This window comes from Protobothrops mucrosquamatus, unplaced genomic scaffold (genome assembly GCF_001527695.2).
Source record: "Protobothrops mucrosquamatus isolate PMUCROS unplaced genomic scaffold, P.Mucros_1.0 scaffold1133, whole genome shotgun sequence".
In the NCBI taxonomy this organism is placed as follows: Eukaryota; Metazoa; Chordata; class Lepidosauria; order Squamata; family Viperidae; genus Protobothrops; species Protobothrops mucrosquamatus.
Window position 1 is genome coordinate 123,353 of NW_015387351.1, and position 16,420 is coordinate 139,772.

At 41.3% G+C, this 16,420-nt stretch overlaps 2 protein-coding genes across 2 annotated transcripts; one reads left to right on the plus strand and one right to left on the minus strand.

Annotated features, from left to right (window-relative positions):
• Positions 1–315: 315 nt before the first annotated feature.
• Positions 316–1,308, plus strand: GPBAR1 (G protein-coupled bile acid receptor 1). Its single transcript, XM_015820492.2, has one exon. It carries the CDS (start codon positions 355–357, stop codon positions 1,306–1,308), a length of 954 nt encoding a protein of 317 aa, XP_015675978.1. The 5' UTR covers positions 316–354.
• A 1,878-nt stretch (positions 1,309–3,186) lies between these two features.
• On the minus strand, positions 3,187–16,313 carry AAMP (angio associated migratory cell protein). The gene is made up of 11 exons (XM_015820465.1): positions 16,114–16,313; positions 15,050–15,175; positions 13,709–13,828; positions 12,858–12,997; positions 11,178–11,322; positions 10,871–10,954; positions 10,207–10,322; positions 8,826–8,914; positions 7,529–7,619; positions 6,616–6,770; positions 3,187–5,206 (listed from the first exon to the last, which is right to left on the minus strand). Exons 1-11 carry the CDS (start codon positions 16,241–16,243, stop codon positions 5,131–5,133), a joined length of 1,272 nt encoding a protein of 423 aa, XP_015675951.1. The 5' UTR covers positions 16,244–16,313; the 3' UTR covers positions 3,187–5,130.
• Positions 16,314–16,420: the final 107 nt, after the last annotated feature.

The following is a 16,420-nucleotide window of genomic DNA, read 5'->3' on the forward strand; positions in this document are numbered from 1 at the left end:
ACTTCTCTGTTGTGGTTAATCATACCCTTAATATTTATGCAGTACTTTTTGTAAGATTTCTTTTACACGCTTTACCTAAAGTCATAGACGTTTTGCACTAATTAGTACATTATTAGGGCATTCGCAGTATTGAGAGCAGCCTGTTTTCTTTTTATAGAATATATATCACTGTGTAATATACTAAGAAATGCAACATAACTGAATTTTTTTCTATAGTTAGTCATTATTTTAAAAAGAAAGCTAAATATTAAGCCATATATCTCCTGGTTTTATTTATTTAGACTATTTTCTTATTTCCTTGAGGAAGTGATTTCAGAAGCCCAGAAGATTGTGGATTCTTGATTAGATGCTCAGATGAAACATCTTATATCCTTATTTTCCCAGTCCCTATCAGCTTTCATCATTCTAGCCAATGTTTTCATTATACTTGGGATCCTCTTCAATCGCAAGCTTCATGGTACCATCAACTGGTTCTTCCTGAGTCTGCTCATTGCTGATCTCTTGGCTGGAGGAGCCCTTTCCCATATCTCCAAAATGTCATTTGAGAATTATAAGTGGTCCTATTGGTGTTTTGCATATTATGCTATGCCCAATTTCCTTTTCCTCTCTTTTTTAGCCAATCTGCTGGTGATGCACTATGCTAAATATACATGCATCAGTCATCCATTGCACTATCACCAGTCCTGGGTTTATCGTTGGGCTGGTCTTTACATATGCTTAGCATGGGTGTCTCCCTTGAGTTTTGCCTCCATGCCATTGGCTTGGTACCAACGGAAGTCCAATAATACTTCCTGCTCTGCTGAACAAATCTTATCCTGGCCTTACCTCTATGTGGAAACCTATGTGTTCATCATCCCAATCATCTTTGCAATAGCTGTAATGGGTATCCAAATGCTCTGCATTGCCCGAAAGCAGCTTAAAAACATTAAAAAACTGCTTAATTCAGTGAATCAAAGTCAGACCCCGTCAGATTTGGAGCAACAACTGGAACTGAGGCATGCAAAGAGTATCGCCAGTGTATCTCTCATCTTCCTGGTGTGCTGGGTGCCATATATTGTTTGTTTGAATATCTCACTGCATTTAGAAATAAAGGGTAGTAACACCCTTCCTATTGTTATCTGCATAGGCACTTCCAGTGCTGCTGTAATACCCATCATTCTCAGTCTTAGCAATCGTCAATACACCGAATTTTGGAGTGACATGGCCAAGAAAGCCTATAGAGCCTGCTGCCGAAGACAGGGGTGCAAACAAAAACAAAATAATCAGCCCCGTGGCAATAACAACGAACCTCCTACAAATCCAGTCTGATACTTTCCAGTGGGAAGTCATCAAATCCCTCATCCACCCATTCAGCAGCACAAATGCTTCAATCTTCTCCTTTCAGCTTGGAATGAAATTGGAATGTTTGCTTCCAATTGTGGTTCCCCACAATCCAGTTCAGAATTCTGTTGTTTGTTGGGGATCTAATATGCATGCCATTCAAAAATTCAGCTAAATATAAAACGGATGAAGAAAGAGAAAGGACATTCCTTTTTCTCTTCCTTGCTGGCAGTCCTTAGAACACAAAGAAGGCTGGAATGCCTTGAAAACACATTGACTTTGATTTGCTATCAAAAAATGGAAAAGTTGAAAATCAATGAACGCAGTTGTGAATAGATTCTCCCACACAGCTCTATTGAAATCCCCTCCTCCTGAATCGCTGCCTTTTAGACCTGCTGCTCACATTAACCCCTCCTTTCTCCTTGCATGGAAGGAATCCCTTGTTCTCCATTGTAAGAATCTCAGAATAGATGATAGCAACTGAATTTCAGCAATCTTAGCTACAATCCTTGTAGTGCAGTTGAAGGATATTGGGAAGTCATTGAGATATTTGTAAATCCAGTAGCTGGGTTGAATCATAGGTTCTTTATATGGGTATGTCAAAATGGGATCAGCTTGCACAAGCAGACTAAAACAAAGCCAAACACGGATCACATTCAAAAATCAGATCTGTGTAATGTAAGATCTTTGTTGAAAAGATTTAGATTCATTCACCATGAAGGCATGCAAAGTACGTTAAGTAAATCTTCCATTTCCCATTAATCTTGATCTGGCTATCTCTCACAACCCCATGAGATAGGCAAGGCCCAATTAGTCTCATTTTTACAGGTGAGGCAAACTACATTGAAGCACACCTCCATTTTCCTGGTGTTCTCAAGAATCATCAACAACGCATGGCAGCCACTGTAGTAGAGACTGAATTGTTTATGTCTATAGTTGATGCTGGAGACTTTTAAGGGCTGAAACAGGCGAAGAAGGCACTAGTGTTGTTTCACCAAACCAACCCTGAGCAGGAAACTCCCAACTCAAGGCTGGGAATGGAATGGACAAATGTTCGCTGACTGAAAATACTAAGATAAAAAGGCTAAGAATTTATACCTTAAAGCTAATACTGTATGCTGGGCTCCTTAGATGTCGTTTTCAATAAAAGAACTTTTTAAAGCTGTCTTTAAGTCAATGAAGCTTCTGCTAACTACTAAATGGGGGGAAGAGGGGGTTAAGTTCCTAAGAAACAAGGGTGATTATAGCTGTGTTTGGTGTGAACCTTGATGATAAAGGCTGCCAATAGAGGCAAGAAATAATTAAAGATTGATGACTTGGTGACAAATTTCATTAAGTTGAGCTTGGGCTGTTGTTGTTTTTTTAAGCCTGCGGGTTTATTTAAATTCCATTTATCTTTTTCTGAGAAGAAGCAGATGCTTGTAAGAAGGTCAGAAGTAGACTGGGTTGCCATTTATGCTTATTAATACCCATGACTAAGAGACATAATGTCCTCATTAAAGAGGTAATCTAGTTCTCATGACCTTAATTGGTCTAATTCCCTTTTAAAACAAGATTGGGAGCGATTACTACCTCTTATCCAGCGATCTTTCAGATTAGGAATTCCCACTTTCCATCTTTAGTTATAAAACATCAAGCCAATTTCTTATTTCCTTCATCCTTGCATAGAGCAGTTTGGGGTTAGCAAACTCAGGCTTGGCTGCTGGGCCTCCGATCACATATAATAAAAACTAAAGGTTTCTCATTTTTTTTAACCTTTTACCATAGATCTGATGACGCAAAGCATACATGGAACAATGATATTTGTCATAATTAAGAATATTCAAATTCAAATAATTTTATTGCAGTCACTAACCAGCAGAAAATTAAGAATATTGAACCTGTTGATTTCTTCATACTATGAACTGAATCTTATTCATGCAAAGGAAAAGAATGTCAAAAGATCAGAAAATCTCATAGGACAGTTTCATTAAGGGCTTTATATGGTCAGATTATGTAAAAAAAAACCAAAACAGTAATCAATCCAATGATCAGTGTTGGGGAAAGTGCCTTTTGTTGGTTCCACAACAGCTTAGAAAGGATAAGTATTTTAAGGATAGTCTCTATTGAGAAATTCTGGTTAACCCAACACATTGTGATATTAATTGGTACACTGTTTGGGGGATATACATATTTCTGTTTTCCAGTCAACGATAGCATTTGAAAGCAGTAGGTGAAGTCTGAAAGCAGAATCCAAAGGATGATTATATCAGATGAGATCAAAAATCCTCTTAAGCACAACCCACTACAGATTGCAGGGCAAGCCAGAATTGGAAATATTGGGCTCCACCTGATGGAAAACAAGACATCCATGCAGCAGCAAGGACGCTGTTATAAATAAACTACCTTCTAAGCCCTACCAGCCAAAAGTCTGATACTGCAAGGGCTCCCTAGTGAGACTGTAGTAAAAGTAATCTGGGCAATGAGCTGTACTGGACCACTCCTGCAAATCCAACAGGTAGCATAGTTGGAGTTGCCTAAAAAAAAGCAAAGTCATTGAGAAAATGAAGGCATTGGACAACAGCACTACTTTCCAGACTACATCTAACTAACTTGTTTGGTAGCAAACCCTGATCACCCACAGCTAAGAAGTTTCACTCTAGCTTTCGCTTTTCTAGCTGAGTAGGCTCTTAAATATCAACCTTGCATCTTGCAGTAGTTCCTTACCACCCCTACCACCCGAAGCACATTGTAGAATTGCTTTTATATTGTTAGCCTCTTTAGCTTCTCTTTCGGACTGGAGTTAAATTTCTCTGAACATCAAGGAAAACACAGTACTTGGTTATAATTTGAGTTTACATTACCTAGCAATGAGCACCTATCTGAAACATGACACCCCAGACCCCACACCATTGTTCAGGTATCTTTACCCAACTATCCTAAAAGATTTTCAGGCAAAATGAATGGCTGCATGGTTCCACTTGATACACTCCTTACTGTTATATTTCTGGTATGAGACAATGCAACATCTTTATGTTTTTCCCTCTTGCCCGTTTCAGGACAATAGGCTGGTCTTTGGTTACCACACGAACTAGCTATCTAGTCGGTGCAACCATGGTCTAGCAAGCCACAAATTCAAACAAGCCCTTCAAGATGACAGTCTTCTTTTTTATTTTGTCCTAACATCTAGAGATGTAACAACAAGCTGTCTTGTTATTGTCACTGAGAGGTCCATGTATTCAAGTCCAGGATGACCTGCTCAGTTTCCACTAGAGTTCCAAAGCCTCAGGAACATCATTTGATTGGCTCTGAACAAATCCACATGATTCGCTGGAAGGGGAAGCACAAGCTCAAAATGAAAAGGGAAGGATGAGCCTTACTGTCATTTCAGAGGCTGTGTAACAGTCCATTTGCCCCATCTTAAGGGGAAGAACATAGAAGGTGATACCTCTGATCTCCATGTATGTATCTTCAAAAATTATGTGAGAGGAGATCTCTTTGAAACTGGGAGAAGTATGGAGGTTCCTCTGAGATACATCACTTCAGTGCCTACCACTGCCCAGATCCTGATCCAAGCCCCACCCACTTGTGTTTTCTCATAGCTTTGCGTGCGAAGCACCAGGGATTTAAATACTTAAAAGCCTTTTGTAGAAAACCCCAGCAATCAGTTGGGGATAGAGGGGGCAAAGCTTTCTTTTCAAAATAAGGATGATTCTGAAATGTTTAGTTGCCTCACTGCAGCTAACCCCATCCACTCTGCCAAAGTCTCATGAGTATGTCTGTCGTCAGTCACATGGCACACTCCCCTTGCAGTGCCCAGTCACCTAAATGCTAGCGGTCAGGTTGTTGCACACAAAACACCTTGGCCTGGTGATCACCAGAAGTAGTAATTACAAGCGAAGCATCTCTGCAAAAAGAGAGAGAGAGAGAGAGAGAGAGAGAGAGAGAGAGAGAGAGAGAGAGAGAGAGAGAGAGAGAGAGAGAGAGATATGATTAAATATGCATATAGTCACATATATACTGTATGCCTCAATATGTATGTTTATACCAAACAAAAAAAACAAAAGGAAAGAAGCAAAAAATATCATGATACTACAAATCAAATATTAAGTTAAGATATGCTAAGAGGGAGACAAGAAAAACAGGCTCATACTATCATTTCTGCTGAGACTCCAGTTGGTTTAGGTTACTCCTCAAATATCTTTATCAAATTATACAAAGTATTATAAATAATGCTAATATAAACAATGCTGTTTTTATGAATCAGCTTATTTTTCTCCTCCTCCATCCCATTTTCCTTTCCTTGCACATCCTGTCTCTTTGATTATAAATCTAAAGGCAAGCACTATTTTGGTGCCAATATTTCTAAGTTGGGAGACTCTTTGGCTAAAGGATGAGGCAAAAGGCTCGGAATGAGTGTGTTTTAAAAATCAGTACTTAGACGCCGGAACGTAGCAGCAATCCTGCAAATAACCAGGAAGAATTCATCAAATAAGTGTGATCAAAAACATTAATATAAAGAAGTCCTTTGAAATATTAACCAATAATCACATAGTCATTTATGAGCTCAATCCTGTCGATGCTTAGTAGATATGCAATTAATCTTCATAACACCAGTGTGAGTGGGTTAAAAAAAGGAATCACATAGTAGAAATAACAAGCGGAAAGTCTAAAAGTCAAAGAGCTTGGGAAGTCCTATATTAAGCCCATGATTCTGACATATCATCCATTTTATTTTCTTGTTCTTGCCATTACTGAGAGCCTGTGTAGTGTAGTCATAAAGATGTTGGGCTGGAGTTAGATCTGGAGTCTTCTGTTACAGATATTCAATGGGTGACTTTGGGCCAATCACTCTCTGTCAACCGAGCATATCATAGGATTGTTGTTGTTGTTGTGGGGGAAAAATGGGAGGATGGAACACTGTACTGTATATACTGCCATGGCCATCTTAAGAAAACATGGGATATAATTCTAACACAAAAATAAATGATAAGCATCACCAAGGGAACTGAAAAGAAAACTATTTTACCTATGCAAAGAATCACTCCAGAAACAACACGACTCTTCTTCCCATTCAACCCAATTCCTGGCTATCCCAACCTACACATTTCAGTTGGAGCCCATTTTCCTACTGAAGCCATAACCTGTTATGACATCCCAGTGCCTCTATGCTGGAGTAACATGAGTGTATTACTCAACCTAAACCTTGAGATAACTTAGCTTTCTATACCCCTTCTTCCATTTTATTCCCACATGCCACTTCCGAGCACCTTCCACCAGCATCCTCCAATCTAAAATAGCTCTCGAGGTACTTACTTGTTCAAAGCAAAGTCTAAAATTTCAGCCGAGTGGCCTCTGTATTCACTAATGAGCTTTCCTGACCGGGCATCCCAGAGCCTCACAGCCCCGTCCAGACTGCAAGTGTAGACCACGGGGGAACTTTCTTCCCAAAGGAGCTGCACAATACCCGACTGTAAATGGAGGTGGAAAATGCATTAGTAGCATTCATTGGCATGAATCCAGAATCCATACTTTCTTTTGATTGTCCCACCCTCAAGAGGCCATCACAGAAAATTTCCCTTTCTAGGGAGGTGGTGGAGAGAATGACTGGGCTTCAGCTTCAGAAGACCCTGGAGAAAGCAGATGACTACCCTTGATTCGACTGAGTTTCAGGACAGTATGGAGATAGTATTGGTCATGTTTGGTGGAGTTGGGATGGGGGTGGTGCGTTCATCCAGGTACTCCTTGATCTCTCAGTGGCTTCCAGTACGTTGCCCACAGTATCTTATAAGGCTTACTTTGGGTAGATGAGATCGTCTAACTAGAGTAAGTCTAATGACACCCAATTTTATACAAGTCTGATCAACCACGCGCTGCTACTGAAATCCTGACCCAGTGCCTAGAAGCTGTGCCGGCCTGGATGGGATTGAGTGGCTTTGTTTGTCTGCCCCACATCAGGGACATCCCATCTCTAGTCTTTAAAAAGACTCCACTTGAGCTAGAGCAACTTACATAAAACCACAGCGTTTTTCAGCTGCGCATTATCTTTCCTCTCTATTGATAAAGGGGGCGCTTATCTAGTAGTTCTATTAGTTCCTCCTGAACATTAACCTCAAAGAGCACTAGAAAATTATGAGAAGCAGCCTATGAACGGTCGGGTGCATCTGTGCCAGAATACCTTCCTTCCTAGCGTGCCCACCCCCCCGGTGATCACAATGTGCTCCATTACCTCATGCTGGCACTTATGCCTCAGAGTCTGCGTGGCAAGGTCATAAATAGCCAAGGTCCCATCCAAATAGCCGAGAGCTGCCAGTGGCATCCTGCAACAGGAAAGCCAAAGAGAAGGTCTTTTACTGGAACTTGCCTTGCCCAGTTTTGTAGGAAAGCTATAGGGAGTCCTTGACTTACAACCGACCGCAACTGGAGGCCAGAATTTCCATTGCTAAGCAAGGTGGATGTTAAATGAGTCATGCCCAATTTTATGACCTTTTTTGTTTTTTTGCAATGATTAAGTGAATCACTGCAGTTCTTAAGTGAACCATGCATTTGTTAAGCAAGCCCGGCTTCCCTCATTGACTTTGCTTGTCAGAAGCCAGCAGAGAATGTTGCAAACGGTTGATCATGTGATTGCAGGATGCTGCAACCATCGTAAATATATGCCGGTTGCCAACTGCCCAAATTTTGATCACGTGACTGTGGGGAGGCTAATGATGGTTGTAAGTCTGAGGACTGATCATAGTCACTTTTATCAGTGCTATTGTTACTTTGAATGGTTGCTAAACAGATGGTTGTAAGTCTGAGGACTACCTGTAGAAAGATTAGATACATCATCAGAGCATTACTTCCTCTTGGTATGCTAAAGAGCTCCTGGGCACTAAGTATTTGTCTGATTTTCATACTTTTTTGGGGGGGGGGGAATCACGTAGCGATCATCAGAAAAGCACATTGTACGGGTTGGTCCAAACCATCATTCCCCCCTTTGTGGAAGCTTAGATGTACATCATATATGATGCTGGCTTTCGGGAACCTTGCCTGTTCTGATGTGCACAAGGGCAGAACTGGTTACAGGCCATGTAGATCATATTCCCAATATCTTCCTTTAATTGCTGTCTGATTGAGGATGGTTAGAGAAGACTTGGCCAGATTGGGAAGGGCTGATTCAAAGCAATATACTAGCCCTTAAGAGTGGAAATGGTTTTGAAGCATGTAGTTAATGCCAAACACATTCTCTGTGTGTGATCATCTCCCAGTAGTTTCTAAAAGCCAAAGAAGAATTAAGTAACGTTTTTCTGGAATCAGAAAGAAATAAGATGCCAGAAAATATATATCTCCTTCATCTTTGCAGTCCACATCCAGATCTGCTAATCATGGAGGTCTGGGAAGGAGACCTAAAACCTCAGCCAAGTCGGAGCTTTCTGGGCCAAATTGACAATTTATTTAGTCTTACTCACTGTGTCTATGAGCAAAACAAAAATGCCATCTGTACCAAACTCATAGTCACATCTCCTTTCCCCTTAAATACTTACACATTGCAGAAACCCAGGGACTCCACTGAGTTGGATTCTGCCTCCTCCTCAGCTCCCGGGTTGCTCTCTGCCTTGAACACAGACACCACCTGCAGGAAAGAGGCAGCCAATAATGGCTTTTCTCTGCATTCAAGAAGCAGAAGATTATGACTGATACTTTTCTGGAAGTACAGGCTGGATAAACGCTTCATGTAATAAAATCAACAACCCTATAATCTTAGCCAAGAATGCAAAAAAAGTCTGGAAATGTACACACCAATCGTTATCGATTACCAACAAATTCTGGCTGGACTTTCTGGCTTACAAAATGATCGTTATAATCACAATCAGACGTCTCTTATCACACACCGTGACTCTGAAATGCAGCTTGAGATTATGGCTAAAGTTTTCATTTTATTTCTATCTCCAATGCCCCATCCTAAATTTGGATCTGGAGATATAGGAACTGAAAACTACCTTCTGCTCAGGCGTCACTCACACTGGCAAAATGTGGGGCAATCATGGGTGGGCATGATTTAATGGCAAACCTTTCTCCAGCTTTGAAATGGAATAATGAACCTTTCCTCTCAGATGCCAAAGTCACTTTGCTAGCAATGAGAAAGTGTGTGCTTTCAGGTCAAATTAGTTTCAGGAGTGGTTTGCCATTGGCTGAGAGAGAGAGCGACTGACACAAAAGCGCCTTGTTGCGCCGTGGTGGTGCAGTGGTTAGAATGCAGTACTGCAGGCTACTTCTGCTGACTGCCTGCAGTTTGGCAGTTCGACTCTCACCGGCTCAAGGTTGACTCAGCCTTCCATCTTTCCGAGGTCGGTAAAACGAGGGCCCGGATTGTTGGGGAGGTATTATCCTGACTCTGTAAATCACTTAGAGAGGGCTGTAAAGCACTGTGAAGCGGTATATAAGTCTAAGTGCTATTGCTATTGCTGGTTTCGTACTTGGGGCAGGACTAGAACTGCAGTCTCCCAGTTTCTAGCTTGGTACCACTGTACCAAACTGGCCCAGGAACTAGAGAGCCCAGGTTCAAAATCCCCACCCGCCAGAGAAGTTGATTGGGTAACTCTGGAGCAGCATTTTCATTCTCTTCAAATGAGTTCATAGGATAATTGGATAAATAATGGGGGAAGAAAGTTAAAACCTTGAAGTAAACTTGGGACAAAAGTATTGAATTGTCAGCATTACTAAACAACTCTATCTAATCAGGGGTAGTCAACCTTGGCTCTTTTATGACTCGTGGACTTCAACTCCCAGAATTCCTCAGGAATTCTGGGAGTTGAAGTCCACGAGTCATAAAAGAGCCAAGGTTGACTACCCCTGATCTAAATGAACCAAGCAGATACTTTGCACATCTGGACAATTAATAGGAAGGGGGAGGGAAGTGCTCACCTTTCCAGTTGCAGCATTTATCAGCTTGGCATGGCAGTCAACAGAACCTGTCAGGATTAGACTGCCATCCTTCTGGCTGGCCACACACGTTAGAGGGCCCTGGTGCCCCTCATTTCCTGAAAGACAAAGAACACACAGCCAATGAAAGGGCCTGTTAAGGTTTCCTTTTCCATGTGCTATCTTGGCTAACATCTTGATTCTCAAACTCCTGTTTTCTGTGAACAGAAACACCACAATGCCACGTTAGTGATGTAAACTCACAATGCTGATTTATTCATTTTCTGCTTTCCCCTAAAAAAATAAATAATCTATGACTGTACCTCAGAGCCAATTTGAGTATGAAGTACTCCTGGTATTTCCAACTTGCTGAACTACACAGAAATGGAAACCTGAGCTGGCTGCACAATGAAATATACAGTTAACTGACCAGCCCTATCAGTATCTTTGTATTCTGTATTTCCTTGAGAACCTGTATCCTGTTTTCACTATCCTTCAAAAGGAGGAGACATGAAAAGAGGTTTTTCTATGAGGCTTACCCTACTTTACAGGCAAATCTAAAGCAACAGAAATGGGCAAAAGACCCAATTTTTTAAAGCAAAGGTGAGATGACCAGGATACAGGTATTATACTCCGGTGAGCTGAAGGTTTCTTCCACATTTGGTACCTTTCAGAACATGCAGTGAGTTGCCCTGCTTCAGGTCCCAAATGCGCACTGTTCCATCTTCATAGCCGACAACAACCCTTCTCCCTGCATGAAGCATTTTTGTGTTAGTCATTTTCCAGGGTATCCAGACAAATTTAATTTTAAAGAGGCCCATGGACTTTCCCACCTCTATACCAAAATTCCCAAAAAAACCCAACCCATGTTGTTTCTCGTTGCAAAAGGAAATAGAGGATGGGTTCAGAAGTGCGAAGCGTTGGGGTAGTCCCATTCCTGAAGCAATTCTAACATCAAAAACAATACTCCTTACCATCAGGGAGGACATGGCCACATGTAGCCGGACAATTTGGCCCTTGAAAGGTTTTGCATTCTCCACTAGGGATCTTCCACATCCAGCAGTTGCCATCAGCTGTGCCAGCCAGAAGGACATGGGACTGGGGGTGCCATTCTGTCCACTGGAAGAAGAAAGTAAGCCACAGATTGGGAAAAGAGCAAAGCTAGAAAGAAAATGGCTGTTTGTCCAGTCAATCAACACATTCTTCACCTGTTTCATTTATGACCCAGTTTATTTTAACCAGAGTATTCAAATACTTTACACTGGCTAGAGTCACACAGTTTATGCTAAAAACCATACAAAATATAATTCTTGGGTTCATGTGCGCTAAGTCAAAGCAACACATAAATACACTATGGCTTAGTGTCAAGTGCGAATTCCGCCAATGTGAGAAATTATCAGCTAAAACCTAAGCATATCTCTAAAAAGTTTATTATCTTGGATTCAAATAGCATCTTAAAGAGTTACAGGCTTCCTAGAGATCACCCAGGAAGCTCATAATCATATAAGGTTATTCTAATGCACTAGAACAGGGGTAGGCAACCTTGGCTCTTTTATGACTCGTGGACTTCAACTCCCAGAATTCCCGAGCCAGCTGGATCGGGAATTCTGGGAGTTGAAGTCCATGAGTCATGAAAGAGCCAAGGTTGCCTACCCCTGCACTAGAATAAATAACATCACAGTTTATTATAAAGAACCATTTAGTAGAAAGGGGCTTGATGTAAGTCAGGTTTCTAAATTAGCTTCACTGGATGGTGGAGGTGGTGGATGCACAGGTAACTTGCTCATTTCCCCTCCTCCCCTGCCCCGCTTCCTTGCCTCACCCGGAGTGACAATTTTCTTTTGGAATGATGGATCTCATCCAATTCTGAAAAGGCCACATTTTATACTTCCCGAAAACCATGCAAGGAAAGCGATCTTCTTCAATAAGGAGAAAAACCGCATATACCACTTTATGGTCTTTCAACTTCTCCAGCATTTTACCTCAGTGAAACAGGAACTAGTCAGGACATGTGGAAACAGTCTTTTTTTCTTTTTTGACCTGGACCATGTTTGCCTTCCTACTCTGTCTGGGAGCTATAGAGAACATAGCAGAGATGATTTCATCTCACAAGTAAGAGGGGACAAATTCTTGGGACGTTTAAAACGTTTTTTTCAGCTTTGGAGAAGTTTAAGAGTGGAATTGGCATCTTAAGAATTGCAGCTTAGGCCTTTATTCTGTCCCCTAAGTATCTCCCCAGGCGGAAGGGATGTTGGAGGACTCTAAAGAGTGTTTTGGACATCTTTAGGTGACTTACAATGCTTTTGCTCCTTAAAGCCCCTCCACCAGTGAAAAAGAAAATAAAATATAACCACTCTTAACAAATGAAGGGCCCTTGGTGCTCTCTAAGCTTGGTTTTCTTGCAGATGTTTCATGAAACATCTGCAAGAAAACAACCAAGCTCAGAGAGCATCAAAGACCCCTCATTTCAACCTTGAGCTGCAAATATGCTTCTTTATTGGTACAACTCTAGCAAAACTGTGTGGGTTACAAAAAAGGTACTACCATCTCTAAGGATAGCGCCACCATAATTTATCAAGTTTGCTTCGCTTTCCATTGGGAAAGTCAGTTGCCCTTTTCAGGCAAAGCTTTTGCCATGACACTCACAGGCTCACCTCCAAGTCACCCACTTCGAAAGACCAAATCTCTTCTTTGGCATCAACTCGCCAGACTTTAATGAGTCCACCCATGTCACCCGTGGCCACGAAAGTGGAGTCATAACTAAAACCAACACAAGTGACAGAATCTTTGTGACCTAGAGACAGTGGGAAGAAGATGATTATGTTTTGGAGCAGGCAGGTTTTAGAGAGACCAAATGGTGGAAGAACTGATTTGTATGGCAAATGGCTGCAAAAGTGAGGTGAATTGGGCCTTAATTTAAGCTTTAGCATTACTATTTCTTGTCCCGCAATTCCAGAATGTCCAGCTGGTGTCTCCTTATTCCATCAATTATCAAACTTTCCCCGGCTAAGAATGTAAACCTACTGCAGTAACCTGGATGGCTTTAAAGGGGCATTAGATAAGTTCAGTGCAGACAGGTATATCACATGCCATCAGTCTTGGAGATTCAATACTACTTCTGGAGGGAAAGTAGGGGAACATTGGCTGAAATAGATATTTCCTGCTTATGATCACTGCAGAGACATCTGATTGGTTAGTGACTTGAATGCTAAAAGGAAAAATTAGGTGGGGAGAAATTAATCCATCTTATATGGGATATGGAAGCTGGCTCCTTTTTTTCGATGTCTTGCAACTCACTCAAAAGGTGCCTAGATCAAGAAATCTATATGCCTTTTGATCAAGATACCAAAAATATGTTTACTATACCTATTGTTTTTGCAAGTATGTGTCAAGCCCCACGGGACGTCGTCGGACGGGTGTGACAGTATGATAATGTGAGCCCTATTGGAAACAATGTTGCCAGCCAATACACTCTGCAGAGATTTCTGCTTTTGGCACACCTCACCTGTACACTCAAAAAGGAGCTCGCCATCACTGACATGCCACACAAAGGCCCTGTCATCTTCACCACCTGTCACAGCAAGAGTGTTGGTCTTTGGGTCAAGACTGACACAGAAAACTGAAGCTGTGGAGAATTAACAGAACAATGGTAATAGAAGAAATCTCCTGTAAACAAAGATAGTCAATGAATTCAGAACAATCAAATCAATGAAAACCAAAGTCTGGGAAAGGACACTCGTCCTCTAAGACTTTAGCTTATCTGCTTAAAGCTAGAACTGGATTTGTCTTTGAGAAAACCTCCAAATAGAAACCCAGCAAAATACTACAGAAGCCAGCTCTTCCTCTTTTTTTGTTTCAAAGATCTAGCAGCACTTTAAGAAAAGCAACGAAGAAATTTGACATAGTTCTTCTTCAAGTGTTAATCTATTCTATAAGGAATATCACATGTTTTGTTGCTAAGGAATAGCTAGTCATTTAAGACATATTTTATTTTCAGCTTAGAATAGAATCCAGCACAATTCACATTACCGCTGCTTGATTTCAATGGGCAAGATAGAACTCCAGAGCAAGCCATTATTGGCCTGATTCACACATTACAGTGAGCCATATCATGTGATTTTAGTTTAGTCCTTCTGGTTTGTAACCTATAGATCATTATTGTCAACAGCCCTGTGGAAAGTATGCTAAAGAGAGAGGGAGGAAGTGAAGTGAAAAGAACCATAGATCCCTTTTTTCTGGCATATCAAATTGCTGTTAACTATCAACTATTCTGTGACAAAAAATCCTAGAAAACAATGGACAATCCTGTTGTTCTTTGAGTTTTGCAATATATTTATTGCACTTTTATTTACAATTGTTTATATTCCTTGTATGCTGGTCTGACAAGTTTCACTTAAACTGTGGATGGAAGTAATTATAATAAATAAGAGTTGGTCCATTAATAGGTACCGATACAAGTCAGTGATAAACGATCCACACCAACCAATTGTGCTAGAGATCAGTGACCATGACACTGAACACATACACAACATAAAATTTGGTGTATACTTGGTGTCCCTCCATACATGGTAAAGAGACAGCACAGAATGAGTCTGTGCACATGCATTTGGCTATCATAAATACAGGCAATGGAAAGTATGTTGATATACACACACACACATATATAAGAATCCATCTTTTTGATTCATGGGGAAGATTTGCACTCTAAACTTCTTGCTAAGCTCCTGCCTTGGCAGTTCATAACCAATTAGCAGAATCCTCCTGAGCTTCTAAATGACAAAGCATTTAATTTGGGGCAGCAACTAACAAAGGAAAAAGCCATTCCCTTATCCCTTTAATAGCTCACCTGTATGCTTAGAGAATGTGACCTCACTGTCATCCTGAGCCTCCATGCCTTCTTCCACCCCCTCATCTTCCTCCCAAGCAGAGTCTTCTTCTAAATCCACATCTTCTATTTCATCAGCCAGATCATCTGCAGCGAGAGAAAAAGGCAGTTTTAAAATTACCCAGCAGCCAACTCTTCTTCCTTAGATTCATATGTGAAACAGATGTAGTAACAGATCTCTCTGTTCTCTCATTAACCCGTTTGATCTCTCCATTAACCATTCTAAAGAAGGAAAATAAAGCCACTTCTCTGTTTCATTTTTAAAAAAGCACAAGTCAAAAAACTGCCTCACAGAGAAAGCAGGTTGGAAATATCCAGGCTCCATTTCCAAAATCCCTCTCCAGCAGTCCTCGACTTATGACCACAATTGAGCTAAGTGAGAAATTTGTTAAGTGATTTTGCCCCATTTTACAATTTTTCTTGCCACATTTATTAAGTGAATCATTGTAGTTGTTAAATTAGTAAAACGGTTGTTAAGTGAACCTGGTTTCCCCATTGACTTTGTCAGAAGGTTGCAAAAAGGTGATCACGTGACCCCTAGACATTGCAACTGTCATAAATAAGAGTCAGTTGTCAAGCATCCAAATGTAAACCACACGACCATGGGGATGCTGCAATGATCATAAGTGTGAAAAATGGTCATAAGTCACTTTTTTCAGTGCCATTGTAACTTCAAAGGGTCATTAAGTGAACTGATGTGACTTGAGGACTATCTTAGAAAGAATGTTAGACTAAGTTTCTTGCGAACCCATACCTATCTGAAACACTACTTGTTTTGCTACGTGCCTTTTAAAAGGAAGTATTTTCTATAAGAATGCAATTTAAACAAACAGTAACAACTGTAATCATCATCATCTTTCCTTCTAAGAAAAAAAAAAACTCATGCCACTCCACTAGTTTTCCAGACGTCCGGGACAGTTTTTCTCCCACAAATTTCTTACAAGGAAACCCCATCTTCTAGTCCCGTGCCTTGCGTCAAACCCTTGGTTTCCAGGGTCCTACCCAATCGCTCTCTTTTCCTTTACCCGGTCCAGACGGCTCGAGATCCACCACCTCCACGATCTCCTCTGCATCCTCTTCCCCATCACCGCTGGCCATGAGCAACAGCGCTTCGGATGCCGGCTCTACCTTTTCCCCTTCTCCGGGCTCCGCCATGCTGACTCCAACCTCCCGCTGTCACCGGACACGCGTCCCCTCCGTCCTGCTCGGGACTCTCTTCCTTGTTCCCGCCCCCTGTGGCGGGGGAGGAGCCAGAGTACTGGTGCCAATCTCACGAAAGAACGAAAAAAACACTAGCCAATCGGAGCTGCCAACACAGTCTCCCTCATTCGC

What these genes read in the sequence shown, in the direction of transcription:
- GPBAR1 (XM_015820492.2), top strand. Translation starts at nt 355, where the DNA reads ATGAAACATCTTATATCCTTATTTTCCCAGTCCCTATCAGCTTTCATC.
- AAMP (XM_015820465.1), bottom strand. Translation starts at nt 16,243, where the DNA reads ATGGCGGAGCCCGGAGAAGGGGAAAAGGTAGAGCCGGCATCCGAAGCG. An exon ending in TCTCGAGCCGTCTGGACCGG is followed by an intron (nt 15,176 to 16,113) that starts GTAAAGGAAAAG and finishes CTCTCGCTGCAG; the next exon opens with ATGATCTGGCTGATGAAATA. An exon ending in TCCCTGGGTTTCTGCAATGT is followed by an intron (nt 7,620 to 8,825) that starts GTAAGTATTTAA and finishes TTCCTGTTGCAG; the next exon opens with GATGCCACTGGCAGCTCTCG.